The 25,897-nt window shown below is 37.2% G+C and overlaps 1 protein-coding gene across 9 annotated transcripts in view; it reads right to left on the bottom strand.

The window, feature by feature from the left end:
* The window catches only part of rims2a (regulating synaptic membrane exocytosis 2a), a 183,131-nt gene that overhangs the window by 140,685 nt on the left and 16,549 nt on the right, over positions 1-25,897 (bottom strand). For 5 of the 9 annotated variants that reach the window (XM_083529819.1, XM_083529828.1, XM_083529830.1 and 2 more), the window contains exons 3-4: positions 11,998-12,208; positions 1,355-1,593 (exon numbers count right to left, since the gene is read on the bottom strand). In XM_083529819.1, the coding sequence (XP_083385945.1) occupies positions 1,355-1,593; positions 11,998-12,208 (450 nt within the window). Of the gene's footprint in view, positions 1-1,354; positions 1,594-11,426; positions 11,433-11,997; positions 12,209-21,283; positions 21,398-21,937; positions 21,971-25,897 lie in introns of those variants that run through there. The other 4 variants (XM_083529820.1, XM_083529832.1, XM_083529814.1 and 1 more) reach the window with 2 other exon arrangements.

The following is a 25,897-nucleotide window of genomic DNA, read 5'->3' as shown; positions in this document are numbered from 1 at the left end:
GTCAGATTCTAGTCCTCCTTTAATCCGCTTCCTCGTCCAAAAAAAGCAAGCACCAGTGCATTAACAATCATGTGCACATCACTTTCTAAGCACACAGAAGACACGTGCACGAAAGAAAACGTAACATGGTCATTCTAAATCTTTTGTACTATTTCACATTATATATAAAAAACAGCAACTGGTTTTGCACAGAGCATATTTTCCACCAGACAATAATTATGCAAACCTACTGAATTTCTGTTCACTTTTCTGCTCTTTTCATGACAGCTCATTTGAACCATACACATTTTCACATAGCTCGGTTTAGTAATGCATCCACCTAACTGACAAACTGCATTTCGCTAGTTCCAAATACCTCGAAGCGTTTTCCATCTCAAGCACGAGCTCGTGCATTTCCAGTCTTTAATATAGTTTGCTTCATTGCCGCTGACACAGGATCATATAAGCTACCTCAGTGATGCATGCGTTTCACTTCCAGACCTTCATTAGAAAAAAATCCTAGGTGGCTTTATCTTATCTCAAACAGGACAAAAACGAGCTCTGCATCGTTGGATCAAAATATGTTCAAGTTAAGGACAAATTCTTTGCCTTGCAGTTACATCATTTCAGTGGCTGAGAACAAATTTATCAAGTAGTTGTATGTAGTCACATTATTTTAGTTAACAAAATTATAGAAGGAATCTCTGCAAGCAGTTCTGCAAGCAGTGACATTATATCTACTGGCATAGAGTGGAGCTAGTCAGTAATGTTTAACCGATACTCATGCCTTTTATTTTGGCCTTCAATCGTAAAATCCTAAACAAGCGTCCTTAATAAAAAAATTTATTAACGACCGATCAGTTTTAAATCCTATTATTCGCTCTACCCAGTTGATGCTGTCATGTTTAAACATGCAGTGTCTGCAGCTATTGCGATTACACACATAAATATAATAAACATTTTGAAAAACCAACATAAGCTGGTAAAATATGTTTAACAGGTATCTGTGATTTCACATAGGTTTTTCTCATAGTACCCATCGAAAACCACTCGTAAATGCAAAACCTAGATACTTCGACTAATCCATTTACAGCATTTGGCAGACACCCTTAATCAGAGTGACTTACATTTATCTCATTCATACAACTGAGCAGCTATGGGGTTAAGTAGTGGTGGCCTGGTATGGCAATTCAAATGCAAGCATTCAACCACAGACATAAGATCTTTGATGCACTTTACTATTTAAAGCACCACCAAGGAAAACCAACTGAACTACCGACAACTTGGATTTATTCTTTCTTAGCTTTCAAGAGCCAGTTAATAAGTAGAGATAAGTGAGGGTATTGCAAATGCCCAGTGCCAATATCGCCCTTACCTGCTGGGGTCTAGAGAGTGTTGACGAAGGAGATTGGGGGCTCTGCTGCGCTCCACTGTGGTGCTCTGATACAATAATGGAGCCTCGTGCAGTTTGGCTTTCTTCTCCTGAGGGGCCTCCTCATGGCGCCTGCGCATGACCCCTGGAGGCATTGCGGAGCCTGACCCGCTGTAGAACCAGGCTCCAGATTTTGTGAGGATTTCCTGTTGTTTTCGGCACAAGTTGCAAACCCACATTACCTGATCAAGAGAAAGCAAATAAAAATAAAAAAATAAAAAAAGATTAGCCAAGGATATTACATTAGTCTTCACTACATTAGTGCTATAGAGTGCAGAGCCATGAAATGTAATTAGGTGTTAAATGCTGTGGGACTGCACAACTGCTGATTAGCCAATAAGCTCAGTCCTATTGCACTCTTGAACCTGTGTGTACATTGCAGCTAGCTACTCTGTGCTAATCATGGATTTTGTACAATGGGCCTCTATTTACTGAAAATGAGGATAAGACTGGGAGTGCTGTTGTGGGAGAAACAGTTCATCAGTCTTACAGTGCAAAATTCAAAACTAAGACCAAAGCCAATATGTCAGGATTAACACAGTTTTTTTTTTCAGGAATAAGCATCATTAGCGCTTAAGTACCACAATTAGCTGTCAGGAAAATAAGGAAACAAAAGTGGTGGAGTCGGCATGAGTGTATGAATGCTACGAAATCATGAACTGTGGGTCAAATGTTTGGAAATGAAAAGATAACCCCTAAAGTGTGAGCAAATGACAACAGGAGCAATCGCTGAAGATAATGACTGAGGAAAACATTTAGAGGTTCTATTTCCTCTAATAAAGCCCTCATTACACTGAGTGAAGAAAAAGCAAGTAGGTATTTAAAGGTTTTGTGAAGGTGCAGTTCACCAGGTTCAGCTAGAAAGCTGCATATGTGGATTAATATCTGTCCATGTGGGATGCAAATAAAATAATGGATACATTTCAAAATGAAGCCAATCTACATTTGAAAAGGAAAAAGTTCACATGTAAAAATCACATTAGAACAATGGAACAGTGTAAAAATCACATAGGAAATAAAGAACTGTATAAAATAAAAAATTTAAAAAAGTGTGTGAAATCCCAATCTGAAAAAAGACAAATCACATTGAAAAAATGAATCGTCTCAAATTTAAAAGTGAAGAAATGAATTTTTTGAAAATCGCCGCAGAAATTAAACAAATTCGACGTGAAAAATCACGTGAATGTAAATAAATTGTGTACAAATCCCATTAAAAATAAACGGAGAAAATCCCATTTGAAAATAATCATGTGATTGTAAAATCAATAAAATAAATGAATTATGTTTAAAATTCAGATGAGTGGAAAAATGTGCACTGAATATAAAAAACGTCGCTACAATCTACTACATTTGTAATACAGTATTAACATTATGGGCTAACATCGCCTTTTAGTTCTTCCGTGTAAACTTTCATACGGAGTGACAGAATGTAAACGTCCTTATAATCAATTTAAAAGAAATATAATGAGTACCTAGTTTTCTATTCTATCCCTTAGAGAGAGAGAGAGAGAGAGAGAGAGAGAGAGAGAGAAAGAGAAAAAGAGAAAGAGAGAGAGTACAGTGGCATATGGTACAGCAGTCTGTTCCTATCATTTTGGCAAAAAATAGTCCAGTCGGGCCAACGTGAGAGACACCAGGAGACTTCTTTTGAAGAAGAGCAGATGAGTACTTCACTCTGAAATGCTAACAATGAATGTGTATCAAGTTGCTAACAATGAGTGAAGTCAAATATGGGTCTGGGTGGCCTTTTTAGTTCTTTCAAATATGGCAACATGTGCCAGTAAGAAAAAAGACAGAAAGATTTTATGTAACTGGACCTTCAAACATTAAAATAGAGCATCCCTGTCATCGAGTTTCCCTGCTATCAGAATCACTCAATGTTGAAATGGAAATGTTAGCATATAACTAAACAAATACCAAAAACAAATTAAGTGGTACCAGGCTGGTAGCCTCCTCTGTATTTTAAAAGACCAATGCAAGGTCATTCCTTTAAACTGACAGCAAAACCGTGTACTACGACTGGCACACTAGCGCCTTTAGATTTCATTAGCCCGATCTCTCCACTATGTCCTAGACGTAGCCTTGTTTTTTCAGCTCCTGCCATGAGCTTGGACATCAGCTCTGACCTATTTACCAAGGCTTGATTAGCCTTAGATTGGTGCATCTCTCAGTCATTATCTTCCAGGGGTAATTAAACATGCCCAGGAAGTCCAGACAGGGCTGGGGACGCTCTTTAAGCCCAGTGATGAATATCTAATGCTACATTAGCATTCTTCAGTCATGGCATCGCTTCCAGAGCTAAGCATAGGAATATGCATGACAATATACGGTGAAAAAAACCCCGACCTTAAAGGACCTTTAACCTTTTACCGCAGTGATAAGTATTCTAGTGCATATTTAGTTATAAACAAGATCGTTATTTTATCGCTGCAAGTCTGTGATACGATTAGTCAGGACGTTGTCAGGCTTCTGTGATAAATATAAATTATTAATTATAAAAATGTGCTAAATAAAATGAATATGACTACATTAATGAATAAATATAATTACATAATGAATAAATTATAGATAAAATATAGCGCTCTCTATGCAGCGCACACTTGTGTAAAAACAAACAGCACATGGTGTCAGTAATTCTCCTCTAGAGGCTGCTCTCATAATACAGCAGACCTTCTCAACCAGTCCAGCAAGCCAGAAAAATGATTGGTATGGATATTTGCCAATAGCCGATAGTTCCATTAATCAACTATCGTTGACGATTAATCGGCAAAACCGATGAATCTAATGACCTCTGCTTCTGTATATAATGTATCATGTGTTTATCTGCAGGTGAGAAGGATGATGAGAAAAGGGAGAAGGACATTTAGCCTTAAAAGCCAAAAATGTGTGTTGTGATAAGACAAATATTTTGGCTCACAGTCATCTGCCAAAAAATGCGATTGCTGTTACATTTGCATGCAAACTTTGTACATATATTTGCTGCCTCACTGCTCCAGAGTCTGCTGTACCGTTCCATGATCCTGCTCGGGTTCCATGCTGTTTCGGTTTCCTCCATGTTCTCCAGTTTGCTTCTACCTCTACCAGTGGAAACCATCCCGATAGACACATTTACTATGTTGAAGTGTCCCTAGGGATGAATGTGTGTGTATTAGGGCGTGTGATGAACTGGCATCTCATCCAGGATGTATTCCTACCTCACATCTACATCTAGCATTCCTCTGGACCAACTATGACCCTGAGCTGAATACAGTTACTGCTTACTGAAAAATAAATGAATGAAGGAATGAATGAATGATTAAAGGAATGAATGAGAATAATATTAAATCCAGTTCCATGTAAGATCATGTTGTTCGGCCAGCATGGCTCATTCTAATTCATCTTTTCTCTCCTCTTCAGTTCCCCCGTCTCCTCCCTTCCGCTATTGCACAACTACCTCTTCCTGAGTTTGCACATTTCATAGTCAGTGAACCTGATTCCAAAAATAGACTGCTATAATGGAAAGCTAGACACACACTCACACTCTCTCTCGCTCACTCTCTCTTTACAGGAACCTTTCGGAAGGAAAAAAACCCTTGTGTGCCACATTAATAGTTGATGTCGCCGATGATGCAGAAACAAGCTGCTTGACAGCTGTTGTTGACCACCACATTTTACACCATGCTGACTTCTGTGTACTGAAGGTCACTGAAATTACTCAACCGCTGGTTTTTAGTCACTTATATGAACGGTCCAAGTTTTCATCCTGCTTTGCCTGGGCCATCACTGACCAGAGAAATGACAGGCATTAATCTATAGTTAATGTAAATTGGTACATTTGTTTCATTGAATGTTGGTCAGCAGTTTCTTAAAGTGCTTCATGCCCGGTTTGAACAGACCAACATCCATCTGCATTTTTCATTCATCTAGTGACCTCTTGTGGACAAACATACACATTGCACTTGTGCACTCAAAGAAAAGTGAATCCTTTCTCTCAAATTTCTGTATAAATTTACTTCATTAGATACCAAATGTAAAAAAGAATAGAACAGTATTTATACAATAGACTAATGAAAATATATCATTAATTAAAAATAAGCTATCAAATACACCAAACTCCAGAAGTCCAACAGGGAAGTGGTAGCTCAGTGATTAAGACGTTGTGCATCTGATCAGAAAGTCATGAGTTCAAATTCTAACACCAGCAAACTTGGGGCCTTTAAGCAACCTTCAACTGCTTAGTTGTATAAAATGGGATCATTGTAAGTCGATCTCGAAATGGGCTGAAAATGTAAACATACCTTATTAGATATTTCACAAATATGTTGGTTTGCAACCAAAATTGCTGTAGAGATAATGATGAGATGATGAACGTCATCTAGTATGACCAGACAGCATGCAGCAGAAGAGCGAACGGCAAAGATGTAGTGAAATATTGATGCAGCGCTGAGTGAGATCTCATAGGTATCATATGGCCCACTTCTTACTGACCTGCACCAAACTCAGAACAATAAAATAACTCAAAAGCTGCTTTCATTTTGGTATCTTTCTTTCATGAGGACTGAACAACTGTTTACCGCTTCTTTCAGACAGTATTTAATTAGTTATATACTTACTCACAGACACACACACACACACACACACACACACACACACACACACACACACACACAATAACTGAAATGTTGTTTTTATGAGCAGTGTCTGTACGGTGCATCCCGAACAATTTGTTGCTATGGGAGAGGGTTAAAAGTCCACAGAGGAGCTCCAATAAAACTTACGGATGGAGAGTTATAGCTATAGGTTTTGTCTCTTCGACAGGAAGTCTTATAATTTTTTAAACATTTACGTTCGGATTATTTTTTTAATATTTACAACACTTTTTTATTTCTTACTCGGTATTATATTTATATATTTACAGAGCTATTAGGGAATTACACTTTCAGAAATGTCCTTCTTGTTACATTCTCCTTGGTTTTTATTTATAAAAACTGTATAGTCAAGCCAGTAAAGCATAGTCAAGCCACATTTATATTTAAGGATCATGTTGTTGTTGTTGTTTTTTTTACCATTTAAATCCATTTTATTTAGTATAATATGACAAATATCATCATGAGCAATACTTATTTACAGAACACAGAAATTTTCAGCACACCCATATTATCCCAAGAAAAAATTGTACTCTGCCTAAAACAGAAGAATTTGCAACATTTAAAGTGGATTTTAATGTGGACAGTTAAAAGTCATGTGTAAGAAGAGCATGGGGGCAATCAGGCCTTTGCTGCTCAATGTGCATTATAGTGCAGGAGGACTTAAAAAAGGAAGAAGAAAAAGAAGAAGGAGAAGGGGAAGAAGAAGAAGAAGAAGAAGAAGAAGAAGAAGAAGAAGAACAAGAAGAAGAAGAAGAAGAAGAAGAAGAAGAAGAAGAAGAAGAAGAACAAGAAGAAGAAGAAGAAGAAGAAGAAGAAGAAGAAGAGCACTGACAGATGCAATTGCAAATTTGCTGCTCTAAAAAATAAATAAATCGGTCAGATAAATCTAAATAATGGAACAAGAGCATAGTCATTATACAGACTAGACAGGATGTTGGCAAGAAAAAAGAGAAAGAAATATATTTCTCAAAAAGGCAATGTAAAAAAGCTTTATATTAAGAAACTATAAGTCTATTTTTAAAATGTGTGTGTGTGTGTGTGTGTGTGTGTGTGTGTGTGTGTGTGTGTGTGTGTGTGTGTGTGTGTGTGTGTGTGTGTATCTGTGTGTGAAACGGGTGAAATGGAACACTGGTGTGCTCAATCAGTCGCTGCATGACTGTGAAAGGGAGAGTGTGTGAGTTTTTTTTATGTTTGCACACAGTATTGGCTGCTGGGAGTTGGAGTCACAGTGAAGCTAAGATCTGAAAATGCACATTCAAGTATGTGGCTTTCTGTAAAACAGACAAAAATGACTTTTATGGACACAAAAAAGTCTGGCATTAATTGAGCCATTAATGTGGAAAAATGTATAAAATGTCTCGATGCAAACAATATGATAGGTTGCCAAAGCAAATTAAATTTAATTATTTAGTGGTCAGTTGATATCACCCAAATGAGGATGGGTTCCCCTTTTGAGTCTGGTTCCTCTCAAGGTTTCTTCCTCATAACATCTAAGGGAGTTTTTTCTTGCCACAGTTGCCATGGCTGCTCATCAGGGATAAATACACACTATTCACCTTAACTGTTGATTTCTGTTAAGCTGCTTTGAGACAATGTCTGTTGTGAAAAGCGCTATAGAAATAAACTTGACTTGACTTGACTTGAGTGGTTGTAAGTCCTGCATTGCAACTGTTCAAAAACAGTCATTAATCCAATAGATTAAATACGAAATTGGAAATGAACACAACATTTGAAGATGGTAGACATAAATTCACCACTGCTGTCTGTGCTATGGATGCTAGATGCTTCTAACAACCTCACTCTTCAATGCTAAAAACGATTTACATGATGGTAGTCGTGGTGCTGTAGCTATAGCTTCTGCTTCCAAATGCCATACTACAAACATCAGCCGAAACACAATCTGCTCACAATGATTTTTATTCGGTGGAATTTCAACTCTGCATTTATGTGGAATCCCTGGTGAAAATCAAGCAAAATACAGGGGTTGGGTGTCACCACTGAACACTTGCATTGTTTCCTATGATGCCCCTTAAATGCCCTAATAATGACATGGGTTTATGCCTGTTACTGTTGCACAAATGACAACATTCTACCTCATGTTGCCTTTTTGCACTTTATGGTCACTGGTCATTATATATACACATACAGTCTACACCACATAATTCACGGTTCAGAAAGTTTGCGTGTTCTCATTTGCACCCTAACTAACAGCAAGTTGTGGATTATCTAAAAATTCACTGGAATCCACAGCAGTACCGAATGTTCAGGAACGTTGGGAATACCATTTTAAACTATGTTTTTAAAAAAATGTCATAATAATAAAATAAAAAAAATTATTGTAATAAAGTGACATAAATTCTAGATGAATTCATTAAGGTACCATAGTGGTGTGTTCTGGGGGACCACTGTATTTAATTTTGAATAATGCCCTTCTGGGTTAAACTTCAGATTTGTACCTTGTACTGCATTATTTGTAATAAATATTGCTCCTTTTACCATAATTATAGACAACAGCACTAAGCTAGTCTCTGCACCTGTACCTCATACTTTGCACTCCTATAATATGTTATTCTATATACATATGTATATTTTTATTTTATTTATTCATTTGCACTTCTGGTTTAATGCTAACATAAATATATACATATGTACTGTATATATTTATTTTATTTATTTATTTGCACTTCTGGTTAAATGCTAACTGGCCCTGCACTTGTACTCTACACAATAACAATTAAGTTTAATCTAATATACTTTAATATATCCAGCACAACATCCAGACGCCTTGTAATTGAAGTACAAATTCAAACACAAAAAAAAAACCTGCCTTACATACAAGATACTGTCAGTTTTATTTTCCACATAATGTTTTGTCCCCTGCAACATTAACTTTGTTCTGTCATTCTATAATAAGATTATAAATAACCTGAAATACTATAATCCACTGTTATGCTATAGCAGTGAAGTAACGCATACATAATTAGCATCACCTTACTGTTATGATAAAGTATTATTGGTGGTAAGCCTCTGCTGCTAACTGTAGCAATAAACACACACATTAGAATTATTGATTCATGGTAAAATCATTTATAATTTACTTTTTGCCACAGTTGTGATTTTCACTAAATTCAGCAACTTTAATGTTTAAGGGTCTTAAATGACCACATAAGGCACCTTCAGATCGTATTAACAATTTAAGCTATGACGCTATGACATTACAGGAGACATCTAAGTTACCTTCGACAAGTGAATTTTCAGTCCTTTCTATTGGGCCAATAGAAATCAGATGGGTTAATAACTAGAACTGGATTGTAAAATCTTTTGTTCGACTGTGCAACTTGTTGTCTAACAATAGTTACTGCTGCTTTTGTGGGAAAATTCTTTTTTACTGTCAGTGAAAAGCATAGTGCTGAAACCTGTTCTTTTCCCTCATTATCCCATTAGCTTTTTCTGTCCACCCCCCACCTTCCCCTCACCAGACAGCAACGGCAGTGGTGAAAGAGATCCTGTTGTCCGAGACGGCATCAATATTTACAGGTGTCTAGTGCAGCAAGCTTAGCTGTCGAACATGGCGCCCGGGGAATACGTTAACAAGCTGAAGCTGAGCCCGGGGAAACAACATGAAGCCACGTCTGTGTGTGAGCATCTCTAACTTTGAGACTGAAACTGTACACTTCAAAGTTAAGTAGTACACCAGAAAGATTAGCATGTCTGAAAGTGGCGCATTTATTAAACACTAGACCAAAATACTTGTACAGCAAACAATCCCCCAGTACGAAGGGTACTGACAGGCGAGGCTTCAAAGATGCTCAGGTAATAGTTCACATCATGGACATTCCGAAAATCAGATGCCTTTGTGTGGCGTGTTAAAAGTTTTCAGGTAGTTAGCGACTAAAGGATGTGTCACTAATCCTGTTTTAGAATACTGTTTATTACAATAGATATAGAAAATGCCATGGTAGAAGAAAGATTCATTTTGGAGGTAAAACAAAAAAAAACTGATATAAACATCACATTGTAAGTGTGATATAAAAAATAAATTAAGTAAAAATGTAAATTTAACGAATGAAGCAAAAAAATTTGCCTTTATTTTTTACATACCTCAAGCTATTTATCTCATGCATTCATCTTTGTTCTTTTCTTTCTTTCTATTTAGATGTCTGTTATGACATTGTGTCAAGTGGAAACTGAGCTGAATAGACATAGAATGTCATCCAAGAGGCCGGTTCATGACCTGTATCGCTAAGCATATTCGTCGATTCAACAAACACACACACTTACACTCACACATGCAGCTACTTTGACTCTCGAGATACTTGAGAACAAGAGCAGGAGCAACAACAGCAAACCCATGATTAGCATCTGAACAAATAATGAACAGCTAACAGACACATTAGCAGCCCTTAATCCTGGGTGAGATCAAGGATTTATCAAATTGGTTGTAATTCACTAATCAAAAAATCTTCACTGAATATGCTATAATATGATCATATAAATAAAATAAACCTGCATTGGCGGTAATATGATGGAGTCTCACTACTGTAAATAAATGCAAAATAGTGAAACATAGGGTAATGTAGCAAACATTAAACAAGTTCAATTAGTCTTAATCATATTAACTCTAATAATCTGTATAAAGCACAACACTCCTCAATTATCAACTTATACTAAAGCTAACATGACAGATGCCTCATGCTAGCTCAGTTACCACAAGATAAACAGAAGCCAAACTAGCAACAACACACATTTCTAAATTGAAACTGCAAAACTGATCTTTATCTAATCACAAATACTCTACCAATCATCACAAACATTAGTCATGAATGGAGCTTGAGATAAATACAACCTAATCAGTTTTAACCAGTAACAACAAGTAAAGGCCAACCTGACTTACTAATGCTAATATGAGCGTTATGATTACATCTACACTGAACGCTTTTATTATTCATTGCACAAATTCATAATAACATTCAGTCTTAAACAGAGAGGAAATTATTTATCTCATTTTAAGATCATTACATGGAAGTCAAGATGCTGTTTGTGAGCACAACAACTGAATGAATCTGATATGGAAATAAAGCAATGAGGCGTATGGAACATCGAGAAGGTCTCTGGCTAAAATTCGACATTCCTCATAAAGGTAAGTAAGTAATTAACTATTTGCAATTTAGGGGCTAGTTTTTGTCCATATAATGGAACTATTAATAATCAGTGGTCCAAGTGAGGATCAGATAATGCTATTCAATATTTATTCACCGTCTGTATTATTAGCCATGAAACCTCTCTCTATGGCCCAAACCCTGGGAAATAGAATCTCATATTAATGTGCCACAATCTACTGACAGGAACAAATGTGGTACTGAAAGGGAAAGAAAAAATATGCTAACCACTTTGTCCTCCTGTTGAGTTTCCACAAGGGAGAGAAAAGGAGAGAAAACAAAACGGGAAGGATTATGAGTAACATTAGGACATATGTTTGTGTGTTTTAAGGCATTCAATCCTATGGACTATAGTACACTATTTTAATATTTACTATAGCAAAATTATAGAGACATTTGTTAAGACTTTGCTTCTGTTTACAGTTGTGGCCCCCTGGTGGCCATTAAACCAATTGCACACTCTAATTTGGGCAGCCCTATAAAATCTGTGCCAGATTTTGTTTAAGAAATGGATACAAATCCCACTTAATGAAATGAAATATCCAAACATGGAAGCTTATTTTGACAGGCTGCTAGCGTGACACAATTAAACCTGAGCCTATGAGGAGATTCACCTTACCTTGTTGACATCTTGTAATGTTTACATAAACTTTTTACTAAGCAATAACACCTTACCATCATTATGGTGTTGTATAGTGTGTTACAGGAAGTAAAAAATAATGCACTGTGTATGTTAAAACTTTTAGGACAATTTTTCTGAACATCTGTTACGTTTACAGGTTTGTATCCGATCTCGTACCTTGTTGGAGCGGAGAGAAACTCGTCCCCCACAGCGGGCACAGAACTTGGTTTGGCAATATGAACAGAGGTGACCGCAGCCATCAGCAAACTTGGTCTTGTGGCAAATTCCGCAGATGGGAGCCTCGGCTTTTTGGTCTGGGGCATCCTGAGACTCCTCTGCCATCTTCTTCACCTGGTCCTTATACGACTCAAACTGCTGGTGCAGCTTCCTGCAGAGGAAACACAAGATTACGTGTGAGAATACAGCAACAGAAAACACATAAAGGAGTACATAATGATAATAATAATAATAATAATAATAATAACTCTGTAAACCCTTTCTGAAAATACTGTCTACGATTATTATGTGATGTAAATATACATGAGAATTTGATGCAATCTACGTTTCAGTTTATTACAATACTGTTCAGTATGATAGATAGATAGATAGATAGATAGATAGATAGATAGATAGATAGATAGATAGATAGATAGATAGATAGATAGATAGATAGATAGATAGATAGATAGATAGATAGAACTTTATTGTCATTGCATAGTACAGGTACACAGCAACGAAATGCAGGTTATCATCTAACAGAAGTGCAAATAGTAGCAATTGTGCAAATTGACAAGTGCAGATAAATATGTAAGTATATGTACAGCATGCAAATATATATATATATGTAAACATACAGATATAAAGGCTATAGCAGTGAAGAGACGTGTAGACATTGTTGAAAAGTACATGTAAATAGTAATAGGGCTATGAAGTAAAAAATGTGCAGACACTGTTGTAAAGATCCAATAAGTAGAACGTTGTAAGGCTATGGCATTAAAAAAATGTGCAAAAGCTGATAAACAAGTCCACTAAATATATATATGTAAATGTGAAATATTAGGCACTATGTACAGTACGTTAGATATTGATAAACATAAATAATATAGTGTAAATGTATGTAATGCACAATATGTGTAAAGATTCAGGGGTATAAAAATTACAATATGTACACTGTATGTACAACTGTACAGAAGTTATATACAGTGATTATACAGTGATCTAACAGTGTAGTGTAGAGTTCAGTAGGGTGATGGTGGATTGAAAAAAGCTGTCCCTGAACCTGCTGGTTCTGGGTCGTATGCTCCTGTATCTCCTTCTTGATGGAAGGAGGTTAAATAGTTTGACTGGGATGTGAACAGTCCTTGATGATGTTGTGAGCTTTGCGCAGACATCTGCTGTGGTGAAGGTCTTTAATGGCAGGTAGTTGGGTGCCAGTGATGCTATTTTGACCAGCCTTTGCAGAGCTCTGCTCTTACACAATGGAGCCTCCGTACCATAGAGTGATGGAGCTGGCCAGGATGCTCTCAATGATGCAGTGGTAAATACTCTTTAGAATCCTTGTGGTCAGATGAGATTTCTTAATACTCCTCAAGATGTATAGGCATTGTTGTGCCTTCCTAACCAGAGCTGAAGTAAGAAATGTGTGATTGGGTGTATTGTGTATATATATACATATATATGAGCATACTAATGCTTGTAAATCATACAAAAAAATTAGATTTTTTTAAATGATTTTGTATGATAGTAGTTGTAACCTTTATGCCACAGCTACTATACAAAGACTCGTATGCAAATAGGCCACCACTCTTTTACTAAGACAAACACAAAGGCCACATCTTCACATCTTCTTCCCTACAAGTGACAAATTTACAGAAGGATGTAGAGTGGCATCGAGAGTGAAACACACTTTACAAATTCAGCCAAGCAGTGGCTGAACTTAATTCTACTTTCTCAGGTTCCTCGTCATTGCAGGTGAGCTTCTATTTCAAGGCCAGCAGTAAGTTAACACCGAGCGGGTTCACTATTTAAAAGCATAGCAAGTCGTGTGCGAAAGCTGCATTTGCACGGCAGCGAAACATAACGATGCACTCTACATTACAATGGGCCTCTCATGTTCGAGGTAGGACGTCATAGTGTTTGCTAAACAATATAGGCACGGTGAAAAGCAATACTTTAAATGCGCCTTGAAACAATGCATAATAATAAAGCCGTCATAATTCATCATAACTGGGTCAAAGTGCTTTGGGCTGCAGTCGTTTATAGTAAATCTCACATTTATGACCCAATAGGGAACATTGCACACAATAATAGATTAAAAAAACATTGTTTAATAGTTAAGAAATCTACAAATATGGCTGCTGAGTAATATAAAATAATTAACTTTATGTAGCATAATTAACAAACAAGGTTGTTTGCTAGAGATAAATAGTATGTGTTGGACCAGCTTATGTATGCTTGGTTTACACCGATCAACCAGAACTGTAAAAACCACCTGCCCACAGTGTTATGCAGGTCCAAAACAAAACAGCACAGCCGTTTGAGGCATGCCATAGGTGTGCTATAGTATCTTATGCTAAGGCCTTAGCAGCAGATCCTTTAAGTCCTGTACGTTGTAAAGTGCGGCCTACATGGATTGGACTTGTTTGTCGAGCACATTCAATAAATCCACAATCCAGTTATAATTCCCCCAAATTTGGGGGACTAAATGTGGAATGGGATGTTCAATTAGCAAATACAATCTTATAGAGTCTACCAACTTTGGTCCATATACTGTATGTGTTCTTAAAGCACAGCACAGGGAAAAAAAACTGAATTTATTTACACATTTTTTTTAGTGATCACCGAACCAATCATAAGGCTGAATTAGACCCTGTATGCAATGCCTGTACAAGAAAACATCAGTCACACAAAACAAGGTAATAATTATAAAGTAATTTAGATAAGGAAAAGTTCTTAACAGATAGGGGGATTGATTTATTAAATAAATACAGACTTCCATATTTATTTAATGTAATTAATAGAATAGCCTTTATTTGTCACATACATTACAACACAGTGAAAAATGCTTTTGCATATCCCAGCTTGCACGGAAGCTCGGGTCAGCCATGATGCAGTGCCCCTGGAGCACAAAGGGTTAAGGGCCTTGCTCAAGGGCCCAAGAGTGGCATCTTGGCAATACCTGGGTTTAAACTCCTGACCTTTTATTCAGTAATCCAACACCTTAACCACTGAGCTACTGATGTCATATAAATATTTAAAAAAATGTAATCTCATATAAATATATATATTTTTGGAAACTATATTCAGGTCTGCATATGAATATATGCCATCATTCAACTCAGTTGTTTGAAAGATGGCAGACTTGTCCCCAAATGCTTAATGAATTGAACACGACTAAACCTTGGTGCAATATGCATGTATTGGCCCCTCAAAAAAGGGTATGGAAATAGCAGATAAACTCAAACTGCACTGAGCAAATGAAATAAACTGATGAGTCACTCATCACTCTCAGCAAAAGAGCTTCCTCAAAAACACATTCTCTGCACATTCTCGTGCCAAATCCTTAAGCAAAAGCATCATTCCAGGTCCTTTCTTAATGGGATTTGATGTCGCATTTCATCTGTCAGTTACAAGCAACACGGTCAGCAAATTACTGTCAGTTATTCCTTTACCTACGATTACACTTCTCTACCACTAGGGGTTTCTGCATGCACATGGTCTGGAGTAGTTCTAAATATATACACACATCCACTTGCACAAGAATAACTACATACATCACAGTCTGTGAGTAAAAAAGTGTGTAGGTGTTTCTTCTCAGTGAATATGTTTAATCAGTGGGAGAAATTTTGAATGTAAAAATGAAATATATACAAATCGGATGTGCGGTTTTTGATGTGCTTTAGGATTTATGTTTTTTTTTTCCCTAAATAAAACCGCAACGAAAAAAAAACTTTACCGCTTTTGCAGTAGACAGTTTTGTTTTGCTCACTACTCCAAATCTTAATACTTGTGTGCACTCGACATGACCTGGTAGGGAGCTCTAAGGTCAGGGGTCAAAGTCTGAGGATCAGACACTCTCATAACATCCATGCATTTTGCATGGCACCCCTCAATCAACCACAACCACAGTGGAAACCAAAGCCTGCACCACACTCCATAACAGGGAGATAAGCGCAGTTTTGGCTCCTGTGTTTGGCTTTCAACGTTCATTAGAGGGCTGAATTATTGAGCAATGCTATCCCTTTACATGTGAACACACTTGGGTGTTAACCAGGAGAGAGCACATCCACACTCACCACTATTTTTTTTTTTTGTAAAAGTTCGATCTAGGGATGCAACGGTTTAAAATTTTACAGACCGACTTAGAGTACTATCACAGGTTTTGTCGATGATGAATATCTGCAGTAACAATCGGAGCATTAATTCATTCAGGCTTGTTCTAGGCTAGTGGGTTTGAAATAAAATGGACACATGGCTACATTAGTTATCATTAATTAAGCAGGAATGCTGAGACGAAAAATAGGCTTTTTTTCACTTCAGAAAACTTTTCGATACAGCTGTAAGTGAAGTACATTATAAAGGAATCCCTCACTGTCCATACCTGAAATTGGCTGATAAGCAAAAACAAAATGACTAAATAAAAGCTGTTATTTTCTCCTACCTCAATGTTTATACCTCCTGATATTTTTTTAGAGAGCGCAGTTGCTTTGGACAACTACTATCAAAACAGGAGCAAAGACCTGGACTGATACCCCGTTCCATTATTTGTTTTGATACATTTCTAGATTGATCATGTGATCAGTGTATTAATGTAGTGCTTATCCTTCACAGAAAATCCAGTATAAGGGGAATTTTGAACCTCCTGGTCATGCTTCCTGACAGATTTCACAGAGACATGATTTTAATCTTAATGTTCAATAAAGTATAGAAAAAGCAGATAAAACTAATCTTCAGGATTTTACCATTATCAAAATAGGGAAGGCAAACTTCATATAAAACAAGGCTACTGGTTACCAGTGATGGACTATAACGAAGTAAAAGTAATTAGTTACTGTTCTTAAGTAGCTTTTTTGCATGTCTGTACTTTACTGAAGACCTGAAGTATTTCCATTTAGAGAAAAGCTTTTACTTTAACTTCACTACATTTTAAAGTACTTTTTACTCAACTAAATTTAGCTAAATCAGTCATTCGTTTTTATTTATAAGTGGATAAAAACGTAACTGGTCAAGCACGCAGCAAGCCGCTAATCAGATTAGAGCGCACACACTGGTTTGAACTTGTTTTAATTGCTGCTTGGTGGTATCTAAATTATTTTGCACAGACATACAGTTCAGCGTCAGTTCAACCTCAAGCAGAACATGTGAGAGGAATAAACGATGGAAGAAATGTATTTTAACTTGCCATGATACCCGTGGCCTTATTTGCATTTATTTCAAAGTAGTTGAAAAGAAGGTTCTGGGCTCATAATATTTTTAATCGATATCATTATTCGACTCATTAATATCATTCTATTAATAGATTGGTGTGCTGAGAGTAACAGAGTCTTTTCACATAAACTGAGTTGAATAGGCAACAGTCTTGTGACAAAAATTATAATAGGAACATTATAGCCATAATAAATCACAGTACTTTGGATACTTAAGTGCATTTAAAGGCAAATTCTATTGTACTTTTACTCCAGTAAAAATTTAAAAGGGAGCACTTTTACTGAAGTAATATTTTACCTACTGTATCTCTACTTTAACTCAAGTACATGGTTTGTGTACTCCGTTCACCATTGCTGATTACTTCCATGCATGTATGCATCTTTTATGCAAGCTTCTTCTTCTTCTTCTTCTTCTTCTTCTTCTTTTCCGGCTGCTCCCATCAGGGGTTGTCACAGCGAATCATCCTTACCCATACTCCCCTGTACTCTTCATCTGCCTCTTTTAAATTAACCACCTGCATGTCTTCCCTCACCACATCCGTAAACCTCCTTTTTGGCCTTCTTCTTTCCCTCCTTTCTGCTGGGTCCATCATTAACATTCTCCTACTGATATACCCTATGTCCCTCCTCTGCACATGTCCAAACCATCTCAATCTAGCCTGCCTCTCCTTTCTCCAAAATGTCCTACATGCGCTGTCCCTCTTAAAAACTCATTTTTAATCCTGTCCATCGTCGTCACTCCCAACGAAAACCTCTACAACTTCAGCTCTGCTCCCTCCAGCTCCATCTCCTGTCTTTCACTCAATGCCACTGTCTTTAAACCATACAACATCGCACATCTCACCACAGTCCTATAAACTTTTCATGCAATAAAAGAGAAAAAAAGAGTCCCACATGTCACGTCCTACCTTTTAAACAAGATGTCAAAACGACGAACGATAAAATTTTTTAACAACTTAAGTTAGCAATAATGACCTATTCTTAGACCATAACACTACTGATTTTTTTTTTTATTTAGATTTGAATAATTTTCTGGGGTTCCCTGGTGGTCTAGTGGTTAGGATGCGGCGCTCTCCCCGGTCAGGGAACCAACTCCAGCCATTAGGGTTGCACAAGCCTTAGTGCCGGTCCCAAGCCCGGATAAATGGGGAGGATTGCGTTAGGAAGGGCATCCAGCGTAAAAACATGTGCCAAATCAAAAATGCGGATGATCTGCTGTGGCGACCCCTAACGGGAGAAGCTGAAAGAAAGTTTAGATTGGAATACTTTTCTATAACAAATAGGTAGTCATTCTGTATACGAAAAATCATAGGTTTACCTTATTGTGTCTTTTATTTGTTATTGTTCTATAGTAACAGCATCTACAAAGATTTGTATGTTAGATATGCACATAAATGTTAATATAGTGGCGTTTTCAATGTGGAGACCATTATTTGTAGAAAAATTCTACAGTGTCCATGGAAACACTGGAAAGTCTAATAAACTAATGAAAGCCAATGAAAGACACATGTTGGACACTACTATTTATAGTGAAACTACTAATGCCACACCTATCAGGACAAAACCAATCTGTCTTTTCTCCACCTGACCCCACAATGACTCGGGGCATCCTGGTCACTAAACAGCGGGTATACGAGCATCACAGACCTGGAGGGATTCCAGTGGCAAGTCAGCGGGCAGTACCAGCATGCAGTGCCACCAAGCCGGGTCAGATAGCAGTAAGAGCAGCTGTGACACACGGCCCAAATGTAACCATATGCTGCTTTCTGTCTCAACACACACACAGACACACACACATACATACACCTTAGAGGAGTCTGGAGAAACATAAACCAGGCTTCTGATACTGAGACCATGAGTGACGGGATCATAAGTGTCTGAGTATTTTGAGGTTCGATCTGGGTTACGAATGAATTTCAGAGAAGCTTCTAATCGTAAGGTCACAAGGTTATGGACCTTTGTGTGAAGAGATAATGCAAGAAACCTCCAGTAGATGAAACAGTCATTACACTGATATAGTCATTATTCATGACAAAAGATAAACACAAAGTACAGTGCACCGAAATGTATTTATATGAGAACTATACTGGGGTTTATAATTTTTTCTATTTTTACCTCACAAATGAGTTCGCTAGTCCTGCACAGTGAATTTGGCACTTTTGTTTGGCATACTTTGTTGGAACAACTCCAAAGAGTCCATACAATGGCATTCGGATTCATTTAATTAAATAAAAAACATGTGCCGTGTCTCAAATTGCAATCGCTGATCTAAAACCTACTTAACATAATTAATATATATAACATAGTACATACTGTAGAAGTAACAATTGGGCAAGGATAGCAACAAGGATAGCAACTCTCTCTCTTTCTCTCTCTCTCTCTCTCTTTTATTCACTCTCTCTATCCTTTCAGTCACAGCGACACTAGACAATCGCCAATAGCCCTGTTAATGTTGATCATCTTTCTAAGGTAATTGCTTCATGTACAATACTGATCCTCACAACAAAATTGGTCTTGTGGACAAGCATGTGGACAAAATGATGTCAATGCTCCAAAGGTAGCCCAATTACATATGGGATAAATAAAAAATATGTCCAAACTTCACTAGATCAAGTGGAATGTCATGCACTTTGCCATTGCTTTGCAGTTGTTTGACTTTTTGCATAACCTTCACTTTAATGTATTTTTCACACAAAATTAACATTCAACTCTTATGTTTAGAGTACAATTAAAATAAAAAATCTTCATCTCAGAAACATTGCAAGATTGTGCCCTATTATACCAATAATTGTTTTTTTTTAATGCATCGATTACTGTAATGTTTTGCTTGTTAGGGTTTCAAAATCTACTTTAAACACATTACAGGTTATCCAAAATTCAGCTGCTAGGATTCTGACAAAGACCAAGTCTGGTGATTAATTCTGCAGTTTTGGAGTCATTGCATTTTCAGTATAGCTTTCAGGTGATTTTTATTTTTTTGTTTTTGCATGAAAAGCACTTTGAGATGTGACTTTTAAAGGCACTAAACTAAATAAAGATTATTCTATTATATTTTTGCATTTTTTCACTGTATATGGCAAATAAATTGCACCTTAAGGCAATTTGTGCCCAAATTGGGCACAATTTCTGCCCAATTTGTGCCCAAACTATTGTTTGTGAAATCTTTTATACACGAAAATCAGTACATAAAGCATTAATGTCTGAGATGTCTTGGGTGCCCATGACTTTATCCCTGGTTCACTGGGTTTTCTTCTTTGCAACAATTTTGTTTTGTAAACTACTGTATACCAGAATCCAGTCATCTAGACATAACAATTTATTTTAACTCAGATCCTTATACTATGCATTTTTCCTGCTTCCAACACTAGTGACTTTGAAAACTGACTGTTCACTTGCTGCCTACTATATTGCACTCGATTACAGGTGCCATTGTAATCCATAATCAGTGTTACTCAATTCACCTGCCATTGGTTTTAATGTTATGGCTAATCTATGCATGTACCATATGAACAGTTTTTCTTTGCATGAGTAGCATGACCGTTCTCCCACATACAATCGATTATCTAGTTGATTCATCTAACTGATTTTTTGGCAAAAAAGTTTTTTGGCAAAATCAGAGGTTCTGCTTTGACCTTATTGACAACCAAAACTTTACAGGGTCAGATTAGGAATCTTAGGAAAATGCAGTAATGATGAAACGTCAGCTGAATAAGTGATTTTTCTTTTCTTGTCCTTTCTTGTCCTTTGCAAACACAGACTTATTCATTCAATGCATTCAATTATTTGAAGATTATAACTGCAAGTATACTGAAAGATAGTAGGCAGCAAATGTAAATATTAAGGCAACCGACATATTCAAACAGTTATGTTTAAATATTTTGTAGGATTTGTAGCTTAGAGGGGGCAACACAAATAGAAAAGTGGATTTCTATCGATTCGGGAGACTTGCTAGAGGACTAGCTGGTTTTGTGTATTTTCAGCCTGCTCAGAGCCAGGGATATCAACTTTGATTTTTATTATTTACATTTTTTACTTACGTTTCTGGCACCTCCGTCGCTGCTTCTTTCTGAGGCTCATTTTCAGACTTAGTCTGTGCTTGGAGGACATTATTTACCAGATCCGTGAGCCCACTAAAGGGACTTTTGAACCACCTGCACAGACAAGCAGGATATTACCAAGACTGAGACACAGCAGACTGGTTTGTGCAGTGCAGGAGGAAATAAAGAAACGAGTGTGATTATCACAGAGCCACTGCATGACACAATTACGTAGAGAAAGGAATACAGGAACGAGCGGCTATGACCGAGAACTGCAAGAATTGGATGCTTACACACCGTCAGAAATAGTGACAGAAAGAGTGAAAGAAAGAGAGAGCATTTGCAGACAGAGGGAAAAAAGAGGGTGTGTGAAATAGAGAAAGAAGCATGTAGCGTTACAGCCAGTGAATTTGAGGTTGCGTCATACAACCAGATATAGTATGAGCACATGATACATTGATACATCGAACTGAGAATCTTTCTAAAACTAACAGCTGGTAAAGCAGGTAAAGCAGAACAGTTGTGTCCAGTGGCTCATATGCAGCCAGGAAAAAAAAGCATTGACAAGTGAAAGCCACACACAAGAAGAAAGCACACGAGAGGGCTCAAAGCTGGGAGCTATAATGTGTCTGTGCTATGCTAAGAGATACTTACTGTGTAGACTCAGGCTTTGGATCTTCTTTGACCCTAAAAATAAAAATAAATGACCAACTCAGTTGGGATGGGGGGGTATAACTTATTTGTTGGTACAGAATACCAACAAATGGTTAAATCAAACAATTACCATGAACTCATTAGTGGAAAATAATTGACATGGAGACATAATAAAAAACAGGCATGAATGGGTCTGAAAATGAAAAAAGAGCTGAGAATTGAGCAATGATTTGTCTAAAAAGGTAATAAATAAAACATAAATTAAACCAACAGGGATATTATACTGTTTACTGTATATCTAAACATAAATCTGCTACAGCTGCATCTCCTCTAGTCTCAAACCCTGCCATACATTTTAACCAGAGCATCATTCAGTTCCGATAGAAAGACGTTGCTGCTTTACAACTACCAAGCCAAGAGTCTAGTGTGTGCCAAGAAAGTCTAAGCCAAGGAGCCCTAAGTTACAGTCCAATAAGCCATTACTCTGCAGAATATATTAATACACTTAAATAAAATGTTAAAGACAGGACAATAAAAGCACTCCTTTGTTTTTTTTCTGATTTTAGATGTCTTGCCAGCACAAAGAGTTCAACCAGGTTTTCTCACATCGTTGGAGAATCCAGCGTGGACAGATCACAGCACCTGGATCAAAAATCCTCAGGAAACATCGCCAAGGCTTCATGCAATACGACAACTAATCCCCAAACCCTGAAAGCATGCACACTCCCTCGTGCGAAATGACACCATCAGTTACACACTGCTTCATTAATATGTATGATTGAGAGCCCATTCTGTGGCCTTTATCCCCTTCACCTGAACACTACTCACTGATCCAAGGATGATGGACATGCGCTGCCCTCTACTGGACCGAGGGAACTCAAACCAAGATTGCCATTGTTGAGGGATTGGATGTGAATCAGCCATACAATTTTATTCAAAAAGGATGCAAGGGTTAAAAAAGAAAGATAATCACAGAGGTCTGAATTCAGAAGGCCTGGTTCTTTTTAATACTTTTTTTAATATAAAAGGAACCCTTAAAAGGCATGCAGTTGTGGGAAAATAATCAGCATCGGGATGGTGAAAAGTGGATTGTTTTCCAAAAATGAGCCAGACACATTGTGAAGCATTGAAGAAGGACGTGATAAACTTTCTACTTTTACAGCATTAACCATACTGATTATCCTAATTATTAAAACTGGAGACTCCTTCCTTACACGAATAGCACTTTAGAGCAGCTTTTACAAAGAAACGTACAGTATTTAAAGCTCAATACACATACAATCATAAATACAGATGAGGTGTATGTTTGAATCTAACCTGCTTTTGCCCAACTTTAAAACCATCACTGCAACAGCAAGCCATTTGTCTTTAGGTATGTTTTATATTTGTTGGATTTTGTTCAAAAGAAAACACGTTTGACTGTGTGTGACAGTCAAATTATCATAAATAGTGCAAGTTGACAAACTGTAACATGAGGATCATTACAACCGACCAGTTTCTGTGAAATCTCACCAACATGCATTACAGAGGAATACCTTCATGTCGTCACACTGCAGGGACACACAGCTGAGAGGTCTCACACAGGTGTATTGCACAATAACAGGCCTTTCTGTTATGTTTCATTTAAGAATCTTGTATTAGAGAGAAGTCTTGTGTTTTGGGGTCAAAAATGTCCCTAGCTGAAGAGGACTCACTACAGGACTGTCCCAGTAAACAACCCCAAACACTAAACACCAAACTTTTAAAAATCACTGCTAGAGGGCGCTACCAGGTATGTTGTGACAATATTAAAATTATCCACACATGCACTTAAAAGTGAACAGAAAACAAAAAAACTTTCTGTACAATAAGCCATCAGGAGATAGCACTTTGTTATGAAGAGGAAAATGGTGTGAAAAGGAAGAAGTTAGATGTAAAAATAAAAAAGCCAAAGAAGCCACCAGTATGGTGTAAATGTCATAATTTACATTCGGCCAGAGCGACTTACATTTATTTCATTCGCACAAATTACAGGCTACTGAGCAGCAAGTTTAGGGCCTTGTTTAGAGACCGAGGATTGGCTGCTTGATGTGGCTGGGATTTGAGCTCAAAACCTTCAGATCCAAAGTCCAATATCCAAAGTCCAAGGCCTTAAACACTAGTTACCACCTCCCTAGGCATTGCATGCTTTCTTGCAAAAATAAATGGACTCATAGATTGTGATGCTTTGTAAGATTCAAGATTTAATTAGCCACAAACTTAATTAGCTGCTCAGAAAATTGTGCATTAAATAAAAGAAAATATAAATATAATAATCAAATATATTAAAAAGTAATAGTTAAAGTGTACCAGATGAGATGCAAAAGTGCTGACTGGTTAAAGATAAGACTACTATAAAAAATATATGGGAAAAAATTTTAAATTATAATGACAGCTATGAATGTTCTAAGACTGGAGAAGAAGAATCAATTAAAAATTCTCCAGTGTCATCCAGAAAGGCCATCTGTAATACCCCCCCCCCCCTGTCCTTCTATTTAGATGAACTGAAAATTGGCAACTCAAAATCTCATAGAAAAAAACTGCAGAGATTCAGTTAATCGATGTTACCATGTTTGTTTGAGAGGTTAATTTTATCTCGACATTAAAATCTATGTTCTCGAGTGAAGACTTACACTGACTCAGCAACTGCAGAGGAAGCACTGAGTCATCACATTCCCCAGTGCTAAAAACACACAATTTTCTCTGTCTTGCTGTCAATTTCTTCTCTCTCTCTCTCTCTCTCTCTCTCTCTCTCTCTCTCTCTCCCTCTCTCTCTCTCTCTCTCTCTCTCTTTCTCTCTTTCTCTCTCTCTCTCTCTTTTTCTGGAGCTGGTCTGTCTCTCTGGCTCCCTCGATGTCTTGCTATGTCACATCATCATCACCATCATTATCATCATAACTGAAGCCAGATAAAATGGCAAATTAAATAGCCTTTAACACACACACACACTCTCTCTCTCTCTCTCTCTCTCTCTCTCTTTCTCTATCCATCTAATTATTCACTCTTAGTCTCACTCATTTAATCACTCTGTTTCTGTGTCTGTCTGTCTGTCTGTCTGTCTGTCTGCCTGTCTGTCTGTCTGTCTGTCTGCCTCTTTCTTTCTTTCTTTCTTTCTTTCTTTCTTTCTTTCTTTCTTTCTTTCTTTCTTTCTTTCTTTCTCTGTCTTTGTCTCTCTATCAAAACTTTTACTTTCAGTATCACTCATTCAGTCAGTCTGTTCTTGTCTGTCTGTCTGTCTGTCTGTCCAGCCATCCCTCCGTCTGTCTCTCTCTCTCTAATATTTCACTCTCAGTATCATTTATTGATTCACTCTGTTTCTGTTTGTCTGTGTGTCTGTCTGTCTGTCTGTCTCTCTCTCTCTCTCTCTCTCTCTCTCTCTCTAATCTTTCACTCTCAGCATCACTCATCACTCTGTTTCTGTTTGTCTGTGTGTCTGTCTCTCTCTGTGTCACTCTTGGTTTTTCTCCTCCGTCTCTCTCTAATCTATCACTCTCAGTATCATTCATTCAGTCACTTTGTTTTGGTCTGTATCTCTCTCTTTTTCTTTCTCTTAAGCTAATCTTTCACTCTTATTATCATTCATTCCGTCTCACTACTTCCCTCTGTCTCTCTCTATGTCTATCTTTCTCTTTTTTTTCTCTCTGTTGTGATGGTAATTTTGATCTTTTCTTTATGTACAGTGAGGAAAATAAGTATTTGAACACCCTGCTATTTTGCAAGTTCTCCCACTTAGAAATCATTGAGGGGTCTGAAATTGTCCTCGTAGGTGCATGTCCACTGTGAGAGACATAATCTAAAAAAAAAAATCCAGAAATCACAATGTATGATTTTGTAACTATTTATTTGTATGATACAGCTGCAAATAAGTATTTGAACACCTGAGAAAGTCAATGTTCATATTTGGTACAGTAGCCTTTGTTTACAATTACAGAGGTCAAACGT

Source organism: Silurus aristotelis (genome assembly GCF_946808225.1).
Source record: "Silurus aristotelis genome assembly, chromosome: 25".
Classification (NCBI taxonomy): domain Eukaryota; kingdom Metazoa; phylum Chordata; class Actinopteri; order Siluriformes; family Siluridae; genus Silurus; species Silurus aristotelis.
This window is presented reverse-complemented; position numbering and strand designations above follow the sequence as displayed.